General features: G+C 46.3%; 1 protein-coding gene across 1 annotated transcript in view; it reads left to right on the top strand.

Annotated features, from left to right (window-relative positions):
- TENM4 (teneurin transmembrane protein 4) overlaps nucleotides 1–17156 on the top strand; it is a 219023-nt gene that overhangs the window by 157080 nt on the left and 44787 nt on the right. Inside the window, 4 exon segments of the mRNA XM_030332936.1 lie at nucleotides 2408–2551; nucleotides 5813–6062; nucleotides 8286–8306; nucleotides 16355–16587. Of these exon segments, the coding sequence (XP_030188796.1) occupies nucleotides 2408–2551; nucleotides 5813–6062; nucleotides 8286–8306; nucleotides 16355–16587 (648 nt within the window).

The following is a 17156-nucleotide window of genomic DNA, read 5'->3' on the forward strand; positions in this document are numbered from 1 at the left end:
AAATCAAGAGTCAGACACTTAACTGACAGAGCCACCCGGGGCCCCCTTCCTCATTGTTTCTGTCTGTTTTTAAGATGAAGCAGAAGGTGACTGTGGCCTCACCTGGAGTCCCAGCCCCACTCAGACGTCGGGCTTCAGCGGCTGGCTGTGCTCATTCCAGCCTCCGTATATAGCAGAGTCCCAGGAAGGGTTCAGAGCTGGACTGTGAGCAGACCTAACCCCTGCGGGGCTAATCCCCCAAACACGTAGAGTATCAGCCCAGGAAATTCCTTCTCATCTTGAAACCTACTCCAATTTCATTCCCTTATTAGATTGAGCGATGGCAGAATGAGGAAGCAGAGGAGAAATAATGTTGTAAAGAAGAAAGAGAGGAAGGGAGGGAGGGAAGGCAGGCAGTCAATAAGAGAATGTCTGTTGAACACCTGCTCTGAACAGTGTGCTTCCCTGCACGTTAATATCCCACTTAATCCTCACAACCACCCTGTGAGTCAGAAATTGTCCTCGGATTCTGCAAGAGAAAGCCGAGGCCGGGAGAGGTGAGGGGACCTCCCAAGGATGGATGAGACAGGAACGGAGCTGGACTCATCCCAGTCCCTCCCTGTAGTTTTGCATCCCACCCTACCGCACAAGGGCATGCTGGGAGTGAAGATGCCGTCTCTTTCTGTCCACTCTCCCTTCTGTAACTCAAAGTACTTCTGGGGTCTCATAAAAAAAAAAAAAAAGCCTTGCAACCTCTTCAGGTGAAATGGGTATCCTTAGTGTCCACCAGCCAGGGACAAAGGCAGGTGTCTGCATAGTGGGACTTCAAGGGCTGAGGCTCACTTCCCTTAGGTGACCAATAGGAGGCGTAGAGGCTGCTTAAGGGACTCATGGTCACAGAGAAGATGTCCCTGTGAACATTCCCCTCCTGCCATAGATGGCTAACGACTTTTATGGCACCTAAAGAAACTTTGAAGGGACTGTCCACTTGTTAATTCCTGTCCTGAACATGCGGTAGGATATTGACCTCTTGACGGATACTGTCTGCACAGAAAGATGCTTGAAAGAAATGGCATTCCTGTCTCTGCTGGTTCCTTTCCACAGGGCAGGTACAGGGCTTTTTACAAATCCAGTCTCGGGACGGCTGCCATGGTTAGCCTGCATCCCGGTGCCCTCCTGAGGAGGTCTGGATTTATGAAACAGAAATGAAACCAGGGGATTTTCAAGCTTTGAGACTCAAAGCAACTTCCAGCTTTCAAAGTACCCTAAGTGAGCTCTTTTTCCATGTATTCATTATAAACGACCTTGAATTTTTTTCTTTAGTAAAGTAATACCATTATCATTCATAAAAATTTGATGAACAGACAAAAATATAAATAAATTCATACATGTTTCTATAAAACAACTACTTGTTAATATTTATGTTTATTTTCTTTTCTCGTTTATAGTTTGTGTATAGTTTTTTTAAGCCTAGATAGAATACTGTATATACAACTTAGCATTATTCCATAAGCATTTTCCATGACACCCCACTATCTTCATAACCAAATTATCCGGTGGCTGCATAATATTCCTCAAGTGGGTACACTTTGAAGACGTACTTACTTATTTGTTTATAGAGCGTGAGAGCTGCGGAGGGGCAGAGGGAGAGGGAGAGAGAATCCCAACCAGACTCCACACTCAGCATGGAACCCAATGCCAGACTCAGTCTCACGACCATGAGATCATGACCTGAGCCAAAATCAAAAGTCAGATACTTAACCGACTGAGCCATCCAGGGGCCCCATCGAGTGGGTACACTTTGATTTGCTCAACCTGTAACCCCTTTTAAACTTTTAGATTACTTCCAATTTGCACTATTATAAATAGTCCTGCAGTGAAGAGTTTTGTGCCTGAAGTATTTTCCATACTAAAGGATTATTTCCTGGGAATTGATTCTCCTGGGTCCTTTTTAAATTGTTTAGTACTTTTTTTTTTTTTAACTTTTCCTCATAATGCACAATTGCACTATTAAAAAAGGATATTAAGGCTCGGGATTTCTTTTTTTTTTTTTTTAATTTTTTTTTTCAACGTTTATTTATTTTTGGGACAGAGAGAGACAGAGCATGAACGGGGGAGGGGCAGAGAGAGAGGGAGACACAGAATCGGAAACAGGCTCCAGGCTCTGAGCCATCAGCCCAGAGCCCGACGCGGGGCTCGAACTCCCGGACCGCGAGATCGTGACCTGGCTGAAGTCGGACGCTTAACCGACTGCGCCACCCAGGCGCCCCTAGGCTCGGGATTTCTAAGGCACTTAGAAATATGACCTTTTCTCCTTTTCTATGAAAGACAAGCCAGAGCCTTGCGTGCATATCAAAGCCAAAGAAGAGGCTTTACTCACCTGTGCACTTGGCGCTTTTGCTCACCTGTGCGCTTTTGTTTCCTACAGTTTCCGTGGGTTATGAGTATGAATCCTGCCCAGATCTGATCCTCTGGGAAAAAAGAACGGCAGTGCTGCAGGGATATGAAATCGATGCTTCTAAGCTGGGAGGATGGAGCCTAGACAAACATCATGCCCTCAACATCCAAAGTGGTAAGTGCATTAACAGAATTCCAGGAGCCAGGCCATGATGTGGCCCTTGTCTCGTATCCTCTGTGCCCTGCCAGATTTAAAAAAGAAAAAAAAAAATGCACACTTCAAATTACATGGGCTTGTATGTGATCAGTCATCAGAAGGATTAGTCAACAGATATTCCTTGGGAGCCTGCTCTGTGCTTGTCACAACTAGGCAGTGGAGATGCAGAAATGAAAGACCTCAAGAGATGTTATTCTGGTCAGAAGCAAACACTTCCCAGGCAGTCTCCAGGCTGTGCCATGGATGGTGCCATCACACACAAAAGCACAGGACACTGGGGCATGGAGGGCAGCAACTCAGTTTCCCAGTTCAGCACGGTGTCTCTTTGGAGAGAACCTCTGAACTGAGTCTCAAAAGATCCAGAGGATCAGCCCTATATATCAAGTAGGGAGAACATTCTAGGCAGAAGGCACAGTATGTGCCAAGGCACAGAAGTCTGAAAGAAGAGTAATTGGAGAGAAGGTTTCTTATGGTTTGAGCAAAGGATGAGGTGAGGCAAGAGATGAAGCAAAAGCCAGAGCTTGAGCAGCCAGAGCCCAGGGTCAGAAGACTGGGGCTTTGAACTTCATCCAGAAGCCGATGTCAAGCCTCTGAAGGGTTTCAAGCATCCAAGTGACATAATCAGCTCTGTATTTCAGATAGCCCACCTTGACTGTGTTCCAGGATGGGACAACTAAATACGCTCCTGATGTCAGACATCTCCCACCTACTCTGGAGAGGCCCTGGATGCTACTCAAAACCACAACATTGTCTCTAGTATACTTTACATGTTCTTAATATTTGCAGTGAGTTTCTGAATCTATGGATTTTTTTTTCTTTTTTTTTTTTTTTTAATTTTTTTTTTCAACGTTTATTTATTTTTTGGGACAGAGAGAGACAGAGCATGAACGGGGGAGGGGCAGAGAGAGAGGGAGACACAGAATCAGAAACAGGCTCCAGGCTCCGAGCCATCAGCCCAGAGCCTGACACGGGGCTCGAACTCACGGACCGCGAGATCGTGACCTGGCTGAAGTCGGACGCTTAACCGACTGCGCCACCCAGGCGCCCCTATGGATTTTTTTTTCAATCTTACTTTACAGATTCCTGTCATTCAGTAGTAGAATATTGTAGACAGCGAAACTTAAGGCACTTTGCCATTTGGTAATGAAAGGAAGGGCAGAAGGTTTGGAAAAGTACATGCACCCAAACCCACAGCAGACCAAAAATCATAAACTCGTGTCTAAGCGTGTCCAGTGGTCAGAGTCAAAAACTTTGCCCTGCTACTAAAATTGCCAAATAATTTTAATAAAACGATTTGAATAAAAAAAAGGTTTAAGGAAAACTAACCAACTAATTCTAAATTTTATGATAGAAGAAAGATTTGTGAATAGCTGAGACGGCCTTTAAAAGAAAAAGGAAAAAAGAGGCACTGCCAGACGGTTTGGTATCCGTCTTAAAAGAAACCACAGTCTCCAAAACTGTGGTGCTGGTACCCGAGCGGATAAATAGCTTCTATGGAACAGAGCACGGGGTTCAGAAACTGACCTATAAGTGGTCATCAGGAATCATTTTGGCCATGAGTGCCAGCAAAGCCAAAGTAACAGAATTCCAAACAGGCAAAAAGTTTGTTTCTCCCTCACCTGAAAGTCTGGAGGTAGATAACCCAGGGCTGGCTTGGCACACTGCAGGCTCAGGGGCTCAGGCACCTCCCCTCCCACTGCTCCAATCAGGCCTCCATCCCCAAGGTTATGGCTCACGGTGACCGCTGAAGCTCCAGCCTTCATATCCACATCCCATCCAGCAAGAAGGAGGAAAAGGGCTAAGGGCAAGCCCTTTCCATTGCAAGGACACCTCCCAACAGCTGCCCACCCCATTTCTATTTCCATGCCACTGGCTAGAATTTAGTCACCTGCCAAGTGTAGGCGGTTCCAGATAGTCACCTGGACAGCCAAACATCAGGGGTTCTATGGCTACAGAAAAAGGACGGGGGACAGGATGGATACCTGTGGATGACTACGGTTTCTGCTACGCTCCATACACACATAGAAACTGGCACATGACACAGGCAACATCAGATATCGGTGGAGACAGACAGTTATTTTAGAAATCGTATTGGAAAAACTGGCTCAGTGGGTGAAGAAAAATAAAATTAAGTTCACACTACATACAAAATAAACAAGATTGATTGAAGATCTAAATTTAAAAGGTAACACTTTAAAACTAGTAGAAAACACAGAAGAATATCTTTATGATCTCAGAGAAGGATTCCCTAAAACCAAAAAGCACAAACATTAGAGTAGGAAAATGATTTGATTAGACTAGGTAGAAATGAAAGATACCTGTTTAATAAAGGACAGAGCTAATAGGTGACAGCCTGGGAGAAGATTCTTGTGACCATAAACCCAAAACTCATTCAGGCTTCAGTATGGAAGGAGTGAGGTCAGAGGCACAGTCCAGTTTGGAGACTGTGGCAATAATATGGGAGATAAAGGATGATCTGGGCCCAAAATAAACAGTGTGGCTATGGGATGAAGGCTACAAGTCACTGAGGTCAATCCCTTCATTTTGCTGGTGAGGAAATGGAGATCCAAGACCTGTTAAAACAGTAGGAAAGCCAATACGACATCTGGGATCAGCCCATTAGGAGCAACACCAGGTAAAAACCCAGGTGTCTTGAATCTACCCTGGTGAGAAGAGACTGAACTTCACTCATGCATTTCTCTAAACATTGATTGAGATCTACTCTGTGTCAGGTTCTGCGATAGGCACTGGGGATATAGAAAGGGAAATAACATGGTTTCAGTCTAAAGAGAGAAAAACATGTAAGTGTCATAAAAAATCCACACTGCAGTAGAGATGGGGACTAGGTACAGGAGATGTGTACAGTCTATTTGAGAAGGAGTGGAGCTGAATGATTAGGGGCCTGGACTTAAGAGCACTTTTGCTACTCTCCGTGTAACCTCAGGTAAGCCACTAGCCTGTTCCCCCCTGTGCATCCAGAGGGGACAGTGATACCTATCTTACAGAGTCGTTGAGAGCGTTCAATCAGGAAGGCAGCATGGCCTGTTCAGGACACTCTGGGTTTCATGATGGGGGTGTGGCAGCCTTGGGGGGTAAGTCTTGGAAATGGTAGGCAGAGATCTTGCATTCCTTGCAAAATCGAGGCAACTCTGTGGTCAGCCGCAGAAGACAGCCATTTCCTGCTCCATAGGTGATTCTGTTCTTCTGTCCTTGTCCCAGGCATCTTACACAAAGGGAATGGGGAGAACCAGTTTGTGTCTCAGCAGCCACCCGTCATCGGGAGCATCATGGGCAATGGGCGCCGGAGAAGCATCTCCTGCCCCAGCTGCAATGGCCTTGCCGACGGCAATAAACTCCTGGCCCCCGTGGCCCTCACGTGCGGCTCTGACGGAAGCCTCTACGTGGGAGATTTCAACTACATCCGGAGGATCTTCCCCTCTGGGAATGTCACCAACATCCTGGAGTTGAGGTATGTAAGGTGATGTCCTCCTCACACTTCCTAATACTGTCCCTTTGCTATCCCGTGGCGCCCACCTAGCATTACCCACGACACCCAGAGGAGCCTCACCTGTCAGAGTCCATCTGAGACTTTTCACTTCCCAGCTCAGGGCTAAACTGTAAGCTGGGGGCTCTGGGGAAGCAGGTGCTGCTCTCCACCGGGCACTGAAAGGAAGACCAGCCACTCGTGGGGTAGGGGGATATCTTTGATGCCCAGAAGATGTAGAAGGCTGCTAACAACCAGGAATTAGACTTTTTGGAAGGCCCTGAACTTCTTTCTGTTTCCTGGCACCAAACAGATTGAAATTAGTCTCATGAGACCTCTTATAAGGACAAAGATGGCAGAATGGACAAAGCCAGCGTTAGTAGGTTTGGCCCTGTTACTAAATGCTCATCCGAGTTACAGCAGTCCTCTTCAGCTGTCTGGTACTGAGATAAAGGCCCATGGGCTGAAATCTGGCAGTGCCTCTGTGCTCCTAGCATGCTGCAGGGCCAGCCAACTCCACCTTTTCTTTCTCCCCATCCCAACCGTGAGTGATGGAGCATAGCCATACTTAGAGCTCGGGGAAGGGCCTGATGGGTTGCATTTTCTCTAGACTCCCTAAATTGGGTCTTCTTAGAACCAGAGCACTGTCACAGGGTAGGTTCTAGGGTTACAGAGAAGCTGTGGTTAGAGACAGGGTTGCCCCACACTCCCTTTCAGGAGAAATTGCCCCAAGTTCCTCAAAATTGCTTTAGGGAGTAGGATCTGCCTATGTCCTGGGCAGGAGTTCGTGTGAACAGAACAGGCCTGTGAGCTGGAAAGCCTTCTTCCAAACTGGCCAGGGAAAAGGAAACTCACTTCTGTGAAGTCCCAACTATTTGCCCAGTATAACAGTCCTGCAAGATATTTACCACTGTTGCCCTTGACAAACAAGACCAAGGAGACTCGGGGAATTTAAAGAATCTGCCCAAGGTCCAGCTTCTAGAATGGCGGACCGAAGCCCAAAAGTCCATCACACAGCTCTGCATGGCCAAAGAATTGTCACCTGACCCAAAGAGGGCCACTTTGGCTTTAATGCCTTGTTAAGTTATCCCCTGGAAGTAATTGCCTGCTGAGAATGTCTCTGCAGTGCCCATGTGAAGGAAGGGAAGGCTTGCTAGCTGACCACGGTCATGGCAGCCCTCAAGAGGAGAGGGTTCGTAGTCACCCACACACACAGAGACAAATGAAGCAGGAGGTCTTTGGCCATGACAAGAATCAGAAGCCTGAATTCTGTGGACTCATAGGAAGTGGGATATCAGGCTTTGTGAGAACCACCAATGGAATATTCTCTGCCTTTCTTCTCTCTTTTATGAGTTTCACTGCCACAGACATCTGTCAGGGAACAAGGAACCCGTAAGCCTGTCTGCTCCAGTCAGCTGCTCACATTGTCTTTCCACCTCTTGTAGGGTAATGGGAAGAGCCACAGCCTAGGGGTCAGCCCACGTGGCAGAGAAGCTGTCCAGCTGTGGGCAAGACATCTACCCACTCTGGGCCTCCATTTTCACATCTTCAAATAAGACACCCCATTTTCCCTGCCTCCCACCTTTGAGGGGAGATCGTGGAAGACAAATAAGTAGGGAAGGGAGGAGTAAATGAAATTTGGAAAGAAAAATACATGTATCAGTATGTTGTCAATCTTAATGTATTTTCTTCCCGGCCTGTCCCTCTGTCCCCCCCCCCCCGCCCCCTGCCCTTCTAATTATGGTATGTCTCCAGTTCTGTATTCTGTCATGAGGAGGATCATGATGGGCTATGCAAGTTTTGAATACCCTCTGTAGGGCAGCGTGCACACCAACAGAGGCACAGCAGTGAACATGCGTGTCTCGGGGAGCGTGTCCCTGTACGGGGGGGGAAGCCGCTGCTGCAGCCCCTGTCTTAGCTCTGGTGAGAGCAGCCGCGTGTGTCAGGCTCATCCCCTTCCCCGAAGTCAGCAGTAGTGGTGCAGGTGAAGCCATGCCTCTTCTGTGATATGTAGCTGCTTGTAAGTGAGCTCACTGACAAGTAATATCCAATATAAAATAAATCAGTGTCATAGCTGCTAAGTCTTTATTTATTATAGTATTGTACAGTACCATTGCTGTCAAGTTCTCAGGCTGCTAATAATGCTTCTAACCCCGCTGCTAACACCTCATTCTTTCTTCTATTCCCTGCTCTCCTGTCTTCTGTCAGAAATAAAGATTTCAGACATAGGTAAGCCAACCAGTGGAGAATTTCCTGTCTCTCCTCTGCCTTGTTGCATGTTGTGTGGTAAGCTGCACGTGTCAAATTCAGATGGCTCACTAGCAAATGGATCCTGTGTGATTGGAACTGATTGGAGGTAATCAGTTACAATGAGAGGAAGTCATTAATAATGGTGGGGGTGGGAGGCGGGAGCCCGAACTCCTCTAATCTCTAGCAAAGTGTAGCAGTTACTTGGGTAATCTGTGGACATGACAGACTGAAATAATAGGGGAAACAATTTTAACCTTGGCATAGTAATTTGAACACCAGTCCGTTTATCCTTGGAGTAAATGAGGACAACCTCCTAACTGTGTTGAATGGCTTTCATGGTCACAATGGGACGTCTTGAGAACATCTCGATCAGGTGAAGAAGTTGGACAAAGACAGGTTTCAGATTTGCACTTCTGTGGGCATTGCAGGTGCCTTGGCTTTGGTGGCTAGGATGCTAGGTGACCCCACCAGAAAGTTTGCCAGCAAGGGAAGAGTGGGGAGGAATGTTTAGGCCATATGAACCACCCAGATAGGTGGTTCATCGAATACGAGCTTTATCACAGAGTGGATTTGTCGTGTAGGCTCACAGTGAGGCTCAGCAGGCAGAAGGGAGCCACCTCATCAGAGACACCAAGAGAAATGTCTGCCCATCAGCACCACTGCCTTTGGGGCACTCTTCTGACTCCTGGGGAACAGTCACTTCAGAGTCCCCTGCCTCACACACATCTGGGTGACTTGAAAAAGCCGTGGGCAAATGGAGCTGGGGCGGCTACCAAGGTAGCTTTCAGTTACCCACAGGTGGCTCATACCAAAGTGGCGCGTGGGCTGGGTGCTGAGTGGGAATAAAAGAAAATCTTAGGCTGGCGGAAAGAGGCAGACCCCAAATCCAATAATGATCATATCCGTATCTATGTAATTAGATATGGTATTAATGTAACAATCGTATATATTATTTTAAGATAATAATAACATGGACAGAGCATTTAGCGTGAGGCAGAAAGAAGGTTCATGGATTTACATGGGCTATAGCCGTTCATCCCCAAAGCACCCTGTGAAGTAGGTGCTCATGGCACATCTAATCTACAGATGAGAAAATTGAAACCCGCCCCCTCCCCGCCCGCCCATTGTCTGACCTTGAAAAAAAAAATCACCTCATCTTTCTGAGCTTTACTTTTTGACTTGAGGTCAACAAAATCTCTCTTGGAAGCCATTTTAAGGGTTACAGAGGATACTTGTAAAGTATCTAGCATTGTGCCAGGCACAGAGGGGAGCTCCAGACATGGCTGCTATTATTATTGCTAGTATTATTATTATTATTATTATTATCATCATCATCATCATCATAACAATTATATGATGATGATGGTGTCAACTTTCCCAAAAAGGAATTCAGTCCTCTTACAATCAAAGATACATGTCTTAAAGTAAATTAAATAGAAGTTGGTAACAAAAGGAAACAAGAGGAAACACATATGTGTGATTGTATGTCAGATTAGACCCTGGACTTCCTGACAGCCAGAGCAAACAGGGAAACATAACTATTCTCATGGTTTGCTTTCTCAGAAATGGGAAAATGTGCTCACTTCTCAGAGGGGAGAATACTTTTTCCTGAAACGGAAATCTAAAAGTAGTGAGCTTTGTATGGCTGATACTGAACTATACATCGATACATGCCTTCAGGTTCAGTTTTAGAGAAAACATAGAAGTACATTTAATACGAAGATCTTGGGTGAAAACCTAGCATTTCACGTTGAGACCTTCAGTGAGTGGCGGTAACTGCCTGGGACGCAGCGGGGTTACAGGGGACCGAGCTGGGAAGAATTAGTAGGTCAGGGTTCTTGTCCAGCTTTGTTGTGCACTTGTGTGGCTTTGGGTTGGGCATCCCGCTTTTCTGGCCTCCAGTCTCGTCATCTGTGAACTGTGAGAGCTGTGGTTTTGGTGCCTGATGTTTAGTGATCTTTTGGTACATCCATGGCATGATTTCAAAGCCAGTTTCCTGCCCTCCCTCAATTCATCGTTTTCTCAGGTGCCAAAAACTATTTCTAAAGTAAAACCAAGTGGAAGGAAAAAAGGAATTTGTTTCTGCCTTCTCTGGTTTCTTAAAGAAAATCTGGAATGAAAACACCTAAGTCTGAGCTCTGATTTTAACTGGCACCTGGATATTGGTAAATCCCTTCCCCTCTCTAGGCCTTGGCGTCCCCATTCATAAATGTCAGAAGTGGATTAAAAATTCTAAAATTTTATCCTCTCTGTCCATGAGCATTTACTGTCTCAGCTGTTCCCAGGAATGGTAGCCTGCACACATGCTCCCCAGGGCAGCCTTGCATGCCTCTGGCTGTTCAGCCTCCATACCAGCCCACCGCGCAGGGACCCCTAATCCTTTGGGCATCTTCTTCTGTGGACCCTTTCAGGGAACGAGGATCCTCATTTCCTCCTGGATCTCTTCCCCAAGGTGATGGAGGATGCTTGATGCCTTTTTCAGGGGCACATTTGAACTCAGGTCTTCATCAATCTCCATCAACGTATTAAGTTAACTCCAACAGAAAGCCCTAACTTCCCCCAGGAAGTAGGTTGGGCAGGACAATATTAAGTCTGACATACTTGGCTTTTCCATTATGCAGTAACATAAATACTCTGAAGGTTTCTCCAGGTGACCAGCTGCCATTTATTGGGCATTTTTATTTCTTTTTTAAAATGTTTATTTAATCTTTATTTTTGAAAGAGAGAGGGGGCAGAGGAACAAATAGAGAGGGAGACACAGAATCCAAAGCAGGCTCCAGGCTCCGAGCTGTCAGCACAGAGCCCGATGCGGGGCTCAAACTCACTGTGTGATCATGACCTGAGCCGAAGTCAGAGCTTAACCAACTGAGCCACCCGGGCGCCCCTGGGCATTTTTATTTCTTAATGGAACTGGCACTATGCTCAGAAATTTATATTCTTTATACAATTTTGTCCTCAGAATAGCCCTTTAATGTAGTTGTGATTATCCCCATTTCTTAGATGAAGAAACTAAGGCTCAGAGTAATGAAGTGATTTGCCCAAGGTCACCTACTAAGTGGGTGGTAGAACTAGTATTTGAACCTCTGTCTTTGTGGCTCTCCCCCCTGGTTCTAAAAGCCAGTAAATCAAGTTCTACCAGGGCTGCCACCAAATGTGGTCAGAGGATGCTAGTTACTCTGAGACAAAGGGAGAATTCTCACTAAGAAGCAGGGGATAGATTGCCTCTAGTCCCTGGACTCCCAGCTCCTATCAGGAAAGTCCCACACCATCCAGAAAGAGGATAGTGTGAGGCTTGATTTCAGTTCATGAATGTCCGGAATGGTACTCTTATAGCATCCAAGTGTGTACGTAGCTTCCAGAAGTGCCAAGCTCACGTTTGTGGAAGTAGAAAAGAATGTGGGTCCCACAGCGGACTCAGGAAACAGAGCTGTGACCCTTCTCTGTGACCAGCCCGGCTCAAGATACCAGGAATCAGAACTGACTCAGACATGGTCCCTGCTGCAGAGCTGATCCCGGGGCTTTCAGCTGTAGGCCACCTTCCATGGTTTTGAGAGTATTCAAAGGCCTTGCTGCTCAAAGCAAGCAGACAGACCACACTGGTATCCTCTGAGAACTTATTAGAAACATATGCTCTCAGGCCACACCTCAGAACTCCTGAACTGGAGTCTGCATTTTAATACAATCTCCAGGTAATTCATCTGCATATTAAAATTTGAAGAGCATGCCTCTAAGGCCTCAGTTTCCAAATCTGGCTGTGCCTCAGAGTCGCCTGGAGAGATCTTAAAGGGACAGATGCCCAGGCTCTTCAGATATTGTGGATGAGGTTTTTCTTTCTTAGGCTTTCCTGGTGAATGTGCTGTGTAACCATGTTTGAGAACCATCACTGTAAGATCCATAGCATTATTATTTCCCCTGTATGCTCCCAGCAAGATGGATAGCCATTCATTCACCGGCGCATAAATTTGTGGGCTTTTCTGGAGCACTTACTCTGCACCAGCCCAGGGCCAAGCAGCAGGGACTCGAAACTGGTCCCTGCCCTTGAAGAGTTCGAGATGTCATTGAGGAGACAGACAACTAAGCAGAACAGTGTCTTAAGGTCCTACAGGTAGGAAAAGTATATTTGCTAAGGGTCTGGTGACACGACGAAGCAAGTGGCCAGTTCTCCAGGGGAGGTCTGGGGTCTGGGGGTCTGGGGATCCAGGAATGGCATTTCAGATGAAATGATGCTGGAACTGGATCTCAGGACATGGACGTGATCAGATGCTCCCCAGTGAGTAAGGGCAATGGTGCTTCCTAGGCTTGGAGAGGCAGTGTGGGGAAATAGGAAGAACACAGCCTTTAGGTCAAGAAGATTGGAGTCAGAAACCCATCCTGCCACCTAGCAGTCTCTAGCTCTGGTCAAGGCACTGCACCTCTGGTGGTCTTAGGTTTCTGAAATACTAAAAAAAAAAAAAAGCACCTGCCTTACATGGCAGTTGTGAGGAACGTCAGGCTGTGCGTGCAGAGCACAAGGATGGTGTCTGGGATGGAACACACACCCAGAGGTGGTAGCGGATGCCTTCGTACCAGTGACAGTCATCTCTCCAAGCTGTGTTCCACCAAACGGTGGCCCTGCCCCCGATGGGGGCCCAGGTGCTGCTCCCTGTGCAGGTGGCATGAGGAAGGAGGGCGCTGAAGACTGTCCAAGTGCTCTTCCAACCAGAAAGGGCTGTTGAGATGTATAATTTCATTTGATCCTGATGACAAGCCTGTGAGCAACGCAGAGCAGAGACTTAATCATTTGACAGCCGAGAGACCTACAGTTTGAGCGATTTAGGGGACTTGCTCCAGTGAGAACCTACATCTTCTAAATTCAAAGCTAGCGTTCTTTCCCCTACACTAACCCGACTGCCAGACCTCAAATATGTCCTTGAACAGAGAAGATGGGCCACGGCTCTTACAGACTCCCTGGGACAATCCTGCTGGTGCCACCTTCTTCTGGAATTCACTGAGCTGAGAAACTGTACATGAGTGGCACTTCTCTGGGTCACTGCAGGAAGACATGAGCCGGAAACTCAGGGGGCTAATCTAAGTGGACAGGGCCCCCACCACATTCCCGCAGGGACACATTTTCTGCCAAGGTAGATAGCACCGGTTTATCATGAGTGATGCACAAAGAAATGAAATGATTCCCCGTCCCCCCACCCCTCCCCACTCACCGCCCCACCTCGCAGCTGTCATCAGGGAAGCAGAGAGATCCAGGCTGCCCCACATTGCAGACTGGGATCTAAGGTCACTGCATTTATTTAGCCAGAATCAGTGTCATCTGGGAAGATCAAATCTGTGCTGCATTAGAGGGTAAGTCACAAGGGACATTTCAACATAAACAGCACATCTATCCTGTTATCCATTTCCCTCAAAAGAGAAGGAAAAGAAACACCCAAGTAATTTGAGTGAAAATGGTATTTAAATAAACTCAAAATGGAGATACCATCCATTTAAAGCAAGTGACAGCTATGCCCTAGAAGGCATCAAGTTGAACATTAGAAATACAAAAATGAATAAAATCCCATCTCTTCCCTTCAAGGACTGACTGTCAGATCTGGGAGACAGCCACATAAATAAATACCACGGCATTATGTGAAGTGTCCTGTAACCCAGTTATGAGCAGATATGACTCTCCACACACACGGGTTAGGGAAGGTTTTGCCAGAAAAGGTGCCACTGAGCTGATACCTGAAGAATGAGTAGGAGTTTAGCAGGCTGGAAAGGGAAGGGGACAGGACACTGCACAGAGTGGGAACAGCAGTTATAGGGAGGTGCGGAGGTGTGTGTGGGGGACCAGATGTCCCTGATGGACTGCAGGGCGTACTGGGGGATACGAGGCAGCTGCAGAGAGTGTTGCTAGGCTGGGGAGTCTGAAATCAGCCTATAAAACATGGGGCGCCCTGGAAGAGAGGGCACTGGGGTGATGTGACAATGTCTGGGTTACAACAAGGAAGAATGGCCTGGAGAGGACCCAGGCTGCAGTCGGAGAGACCTGCCTTTTATTTGAAAAGGATGATGTGATGGGACAACCATGTTAGAGCTAGAGAGGAAGGACAGTTGGAGAAAATCACGTCACCTTAGTCTAATTCAGGGAGAGAAAACCAACAGGGAATTCTTAGGTCTGGGAACCTGGCCCTGTTAAGAAGCAGCCAGTCCCCAAGATAACACCCAAAGCAAGGGATGGTTATGATGACAGACAGTTGGGGCCAGATTAAAACCTTTAGGGACCTTGACACTGAAACGATTATGCTGCCCCAGTCTTCATATGTAATTCAAAAAACACCAATCTGTGAAATAAAATTTTGTTTTTCAAAAAAACCCAAAACCCCCCTCTCTCTCTGCCCCTCCCCCGTTCATGCTCTGTCTCTCTCTGTCCCAAAAATAAATAAAAACGTTGGAAAAAAAAAAATTAAAAAAAAAAAAAAAAACAAAACCTACATGCCCAATGAAACATAAAATAGCTTCCTTCTAGACTCTTCTGATTGTCTTACTTGCATCTTGAAGGATTGACAGCGCGCCTACTTTGCTGGTGCTGTAGACACTGCTCAGTCTGCCCTCTGAATCCCCAGCACGGTTTACATCCCACCATCCAGTGGAAATGGCCCGTGCCGGGCCATCCAACCTGAACAGAGGGAGATTCCCTTGAATTGGAAGACATTCTGGAGACTTGGAAGGGGATACCAGTGTTAAGATGCAGTTTGAGGCTGGCCACGCACAGGAACTGGAAATTCGTTTCCAGGATTCCAGCTCCAATTTGGCCTAGACCTGGAGTAACGAGGCCATGCACAGGAACTGAAAATTAGTTTCCAGGAGTTAAGATTCCAGCTCCAATGCAGCATAGGCCTGGAATAATGAAGCCATGCACAGGAACTGAAAATTAGTTTCCAGGAGTTAAGATTCCAGCTCCAAATTTGGCCTAGACCTGAAAGAAATTATAAAGCTGTACCATGTGATAGGAAAATTCAGGCTTAATAAGGAATACCTAGTCTGTCTTCCTCTCCAGCTGCAAAACCAAACATAATGACTAGGAATTAAAAGAACAGTCACAATTATTGAGTATCTGTCATGTGCCATGCACTACGCTAAATATCTTTCACATACGATTTTATATAATTTTCTCGGCATACCGACAGGGTGGCTGTTAATACCCCATTTTGCAGAGGAAGAAAACTTAAGGCCCAGAAGGCCAGGTAACTTGCCCAGGTTTCAGAACCTGGAAATGACAGAGCCAGACGTGAAACCCAGACCTATCTGATTCCTAAGCTTGTGCCTCTTTCCTGCCATGTGCCGAGGGGTAGCACCTTGTCTCTGCAACCCTCCAGACAACCGTGGTCTGCCTTTGCTTTCCTCTGTTGGCACAGCCTTGTCATGATGACTGATTTCCAGATATGGAACTATCATCAGAACTACTCTCTTGGTTTATTTATTTTTCCTTGGGTGTTGCTGCAAATTATAAACTAATCCTGCAATTCATTACATCTGACTGCAGAAGGAAGACTGCTGGGCCCCTGATAAGTATAATGTGAGGATAGACAGAAGACTATATTGCCACCAACTGGGAGTCAGATCTGGCCAGGGACTTATCAGTCAGTCCCGAGGAGGCAGTAGGGCTGCTATAAAAACTTGCAGGAGAAGATCTTGTGTTTTAAACTCTTGAGGTGTTTTTTTCAAGTCAGGCCCTCTCTTGTTTCTGGCTTGGATTTACAAGCCACCTGTGGTAAGCCTCATTGATAATCCTTTTAAGAAAACATGTATTAAGTACCTAATATGGACATAGCTCTGGCTGGACATCACAGTCATTGGCAAGAGCTTTTTGTGTTATTAGTTAGGTAAGAGGGATAGCTAAGCCAACCACTGGGGTCAGAAAAATTAGGGAACAATAACCCAAAAGAGGGACACCATCGCCATATGACTTTTTGCATGAAGTCTAGTTGTACATCTCTGGTTAGCTGATAGGAAGAAAGAAAGTACTCACCAGCTGCTGTGTCCTTATTTTCCAGTCACAGCCCAGCGCACAAATACTACCTGACCACAGACCCCATGAGCGGGGCTGTTTTCCTCTCAGACACCAACAGCCGGAGGGTCTTTAAGATCAAGTCCACCGTGGTGGTGAAGGACCTTGTCAAGAACTCCGAGGTGGTCGCAGGAACAGGTGACCAGTGCCTCCCTTTTGATGACACTCGCTGTGGGGATGGTGGCAAGGCCACCGAAGCCACACTGACCAACCCCAGGGGTGAGTAAGGCCTTGCTTTTTAAGTACAAGCAGTAATGTTGATTGAGGTCCTAATAGTTAACTTCCCAGGAGTTGTGAGTCTGATACCACAGTGAGGCTTGGAATTAGAAAAAATTGTAAATTCACACCCTTTGATAGCAAAATTCAGGTTTAATGCCCACTCCATTTTTCAAAAGAAATACATGTTTATCGTTGTGAAAACATTTTGGAAAATACCAAGATGTCTGCAGAGAAAAGTTAAAATTGTCGTAATTCCACCTGCTCAGAGATATTCCCAGGTAACATTTCCTGCCTTTCCTTCTAGTCTTTTTTCCATGTGTTTGCATGCATGTGTTTGTGTGCTCACCAAAAACAAGATGAGGCCACATTAAACTGTTTTGGTAACCTACTTTTTTTCCCCTAGATGGTATATCATGAACATTTCTCCATGTTACCCATCTTCTTTGTACTCATTTTTATGGCTCTATAGTATTCCATAGAATGGATGTCTCATCACTTATCAGCCCCCTACTGTTGGACATTTATGCTCTCTCTCACGTTACTGTTTTATAAGAACATTGCAGTGTATC

This window comes from Lynx canadensis, chromosome D1 (genome assembly GCF_007474595.2).
Source record: "Lynx canadensis isolate LIC74 chromosome D1, mLynCan4.pri.v2, whole genome shotgun sequence".
Taxonomy (NCBI): domain Eukaryota; kingdom Metazoa; phylum Chordata; class Mammalia; order Carnivora; family Felidae; genus Lynx; species Lynx canadensis.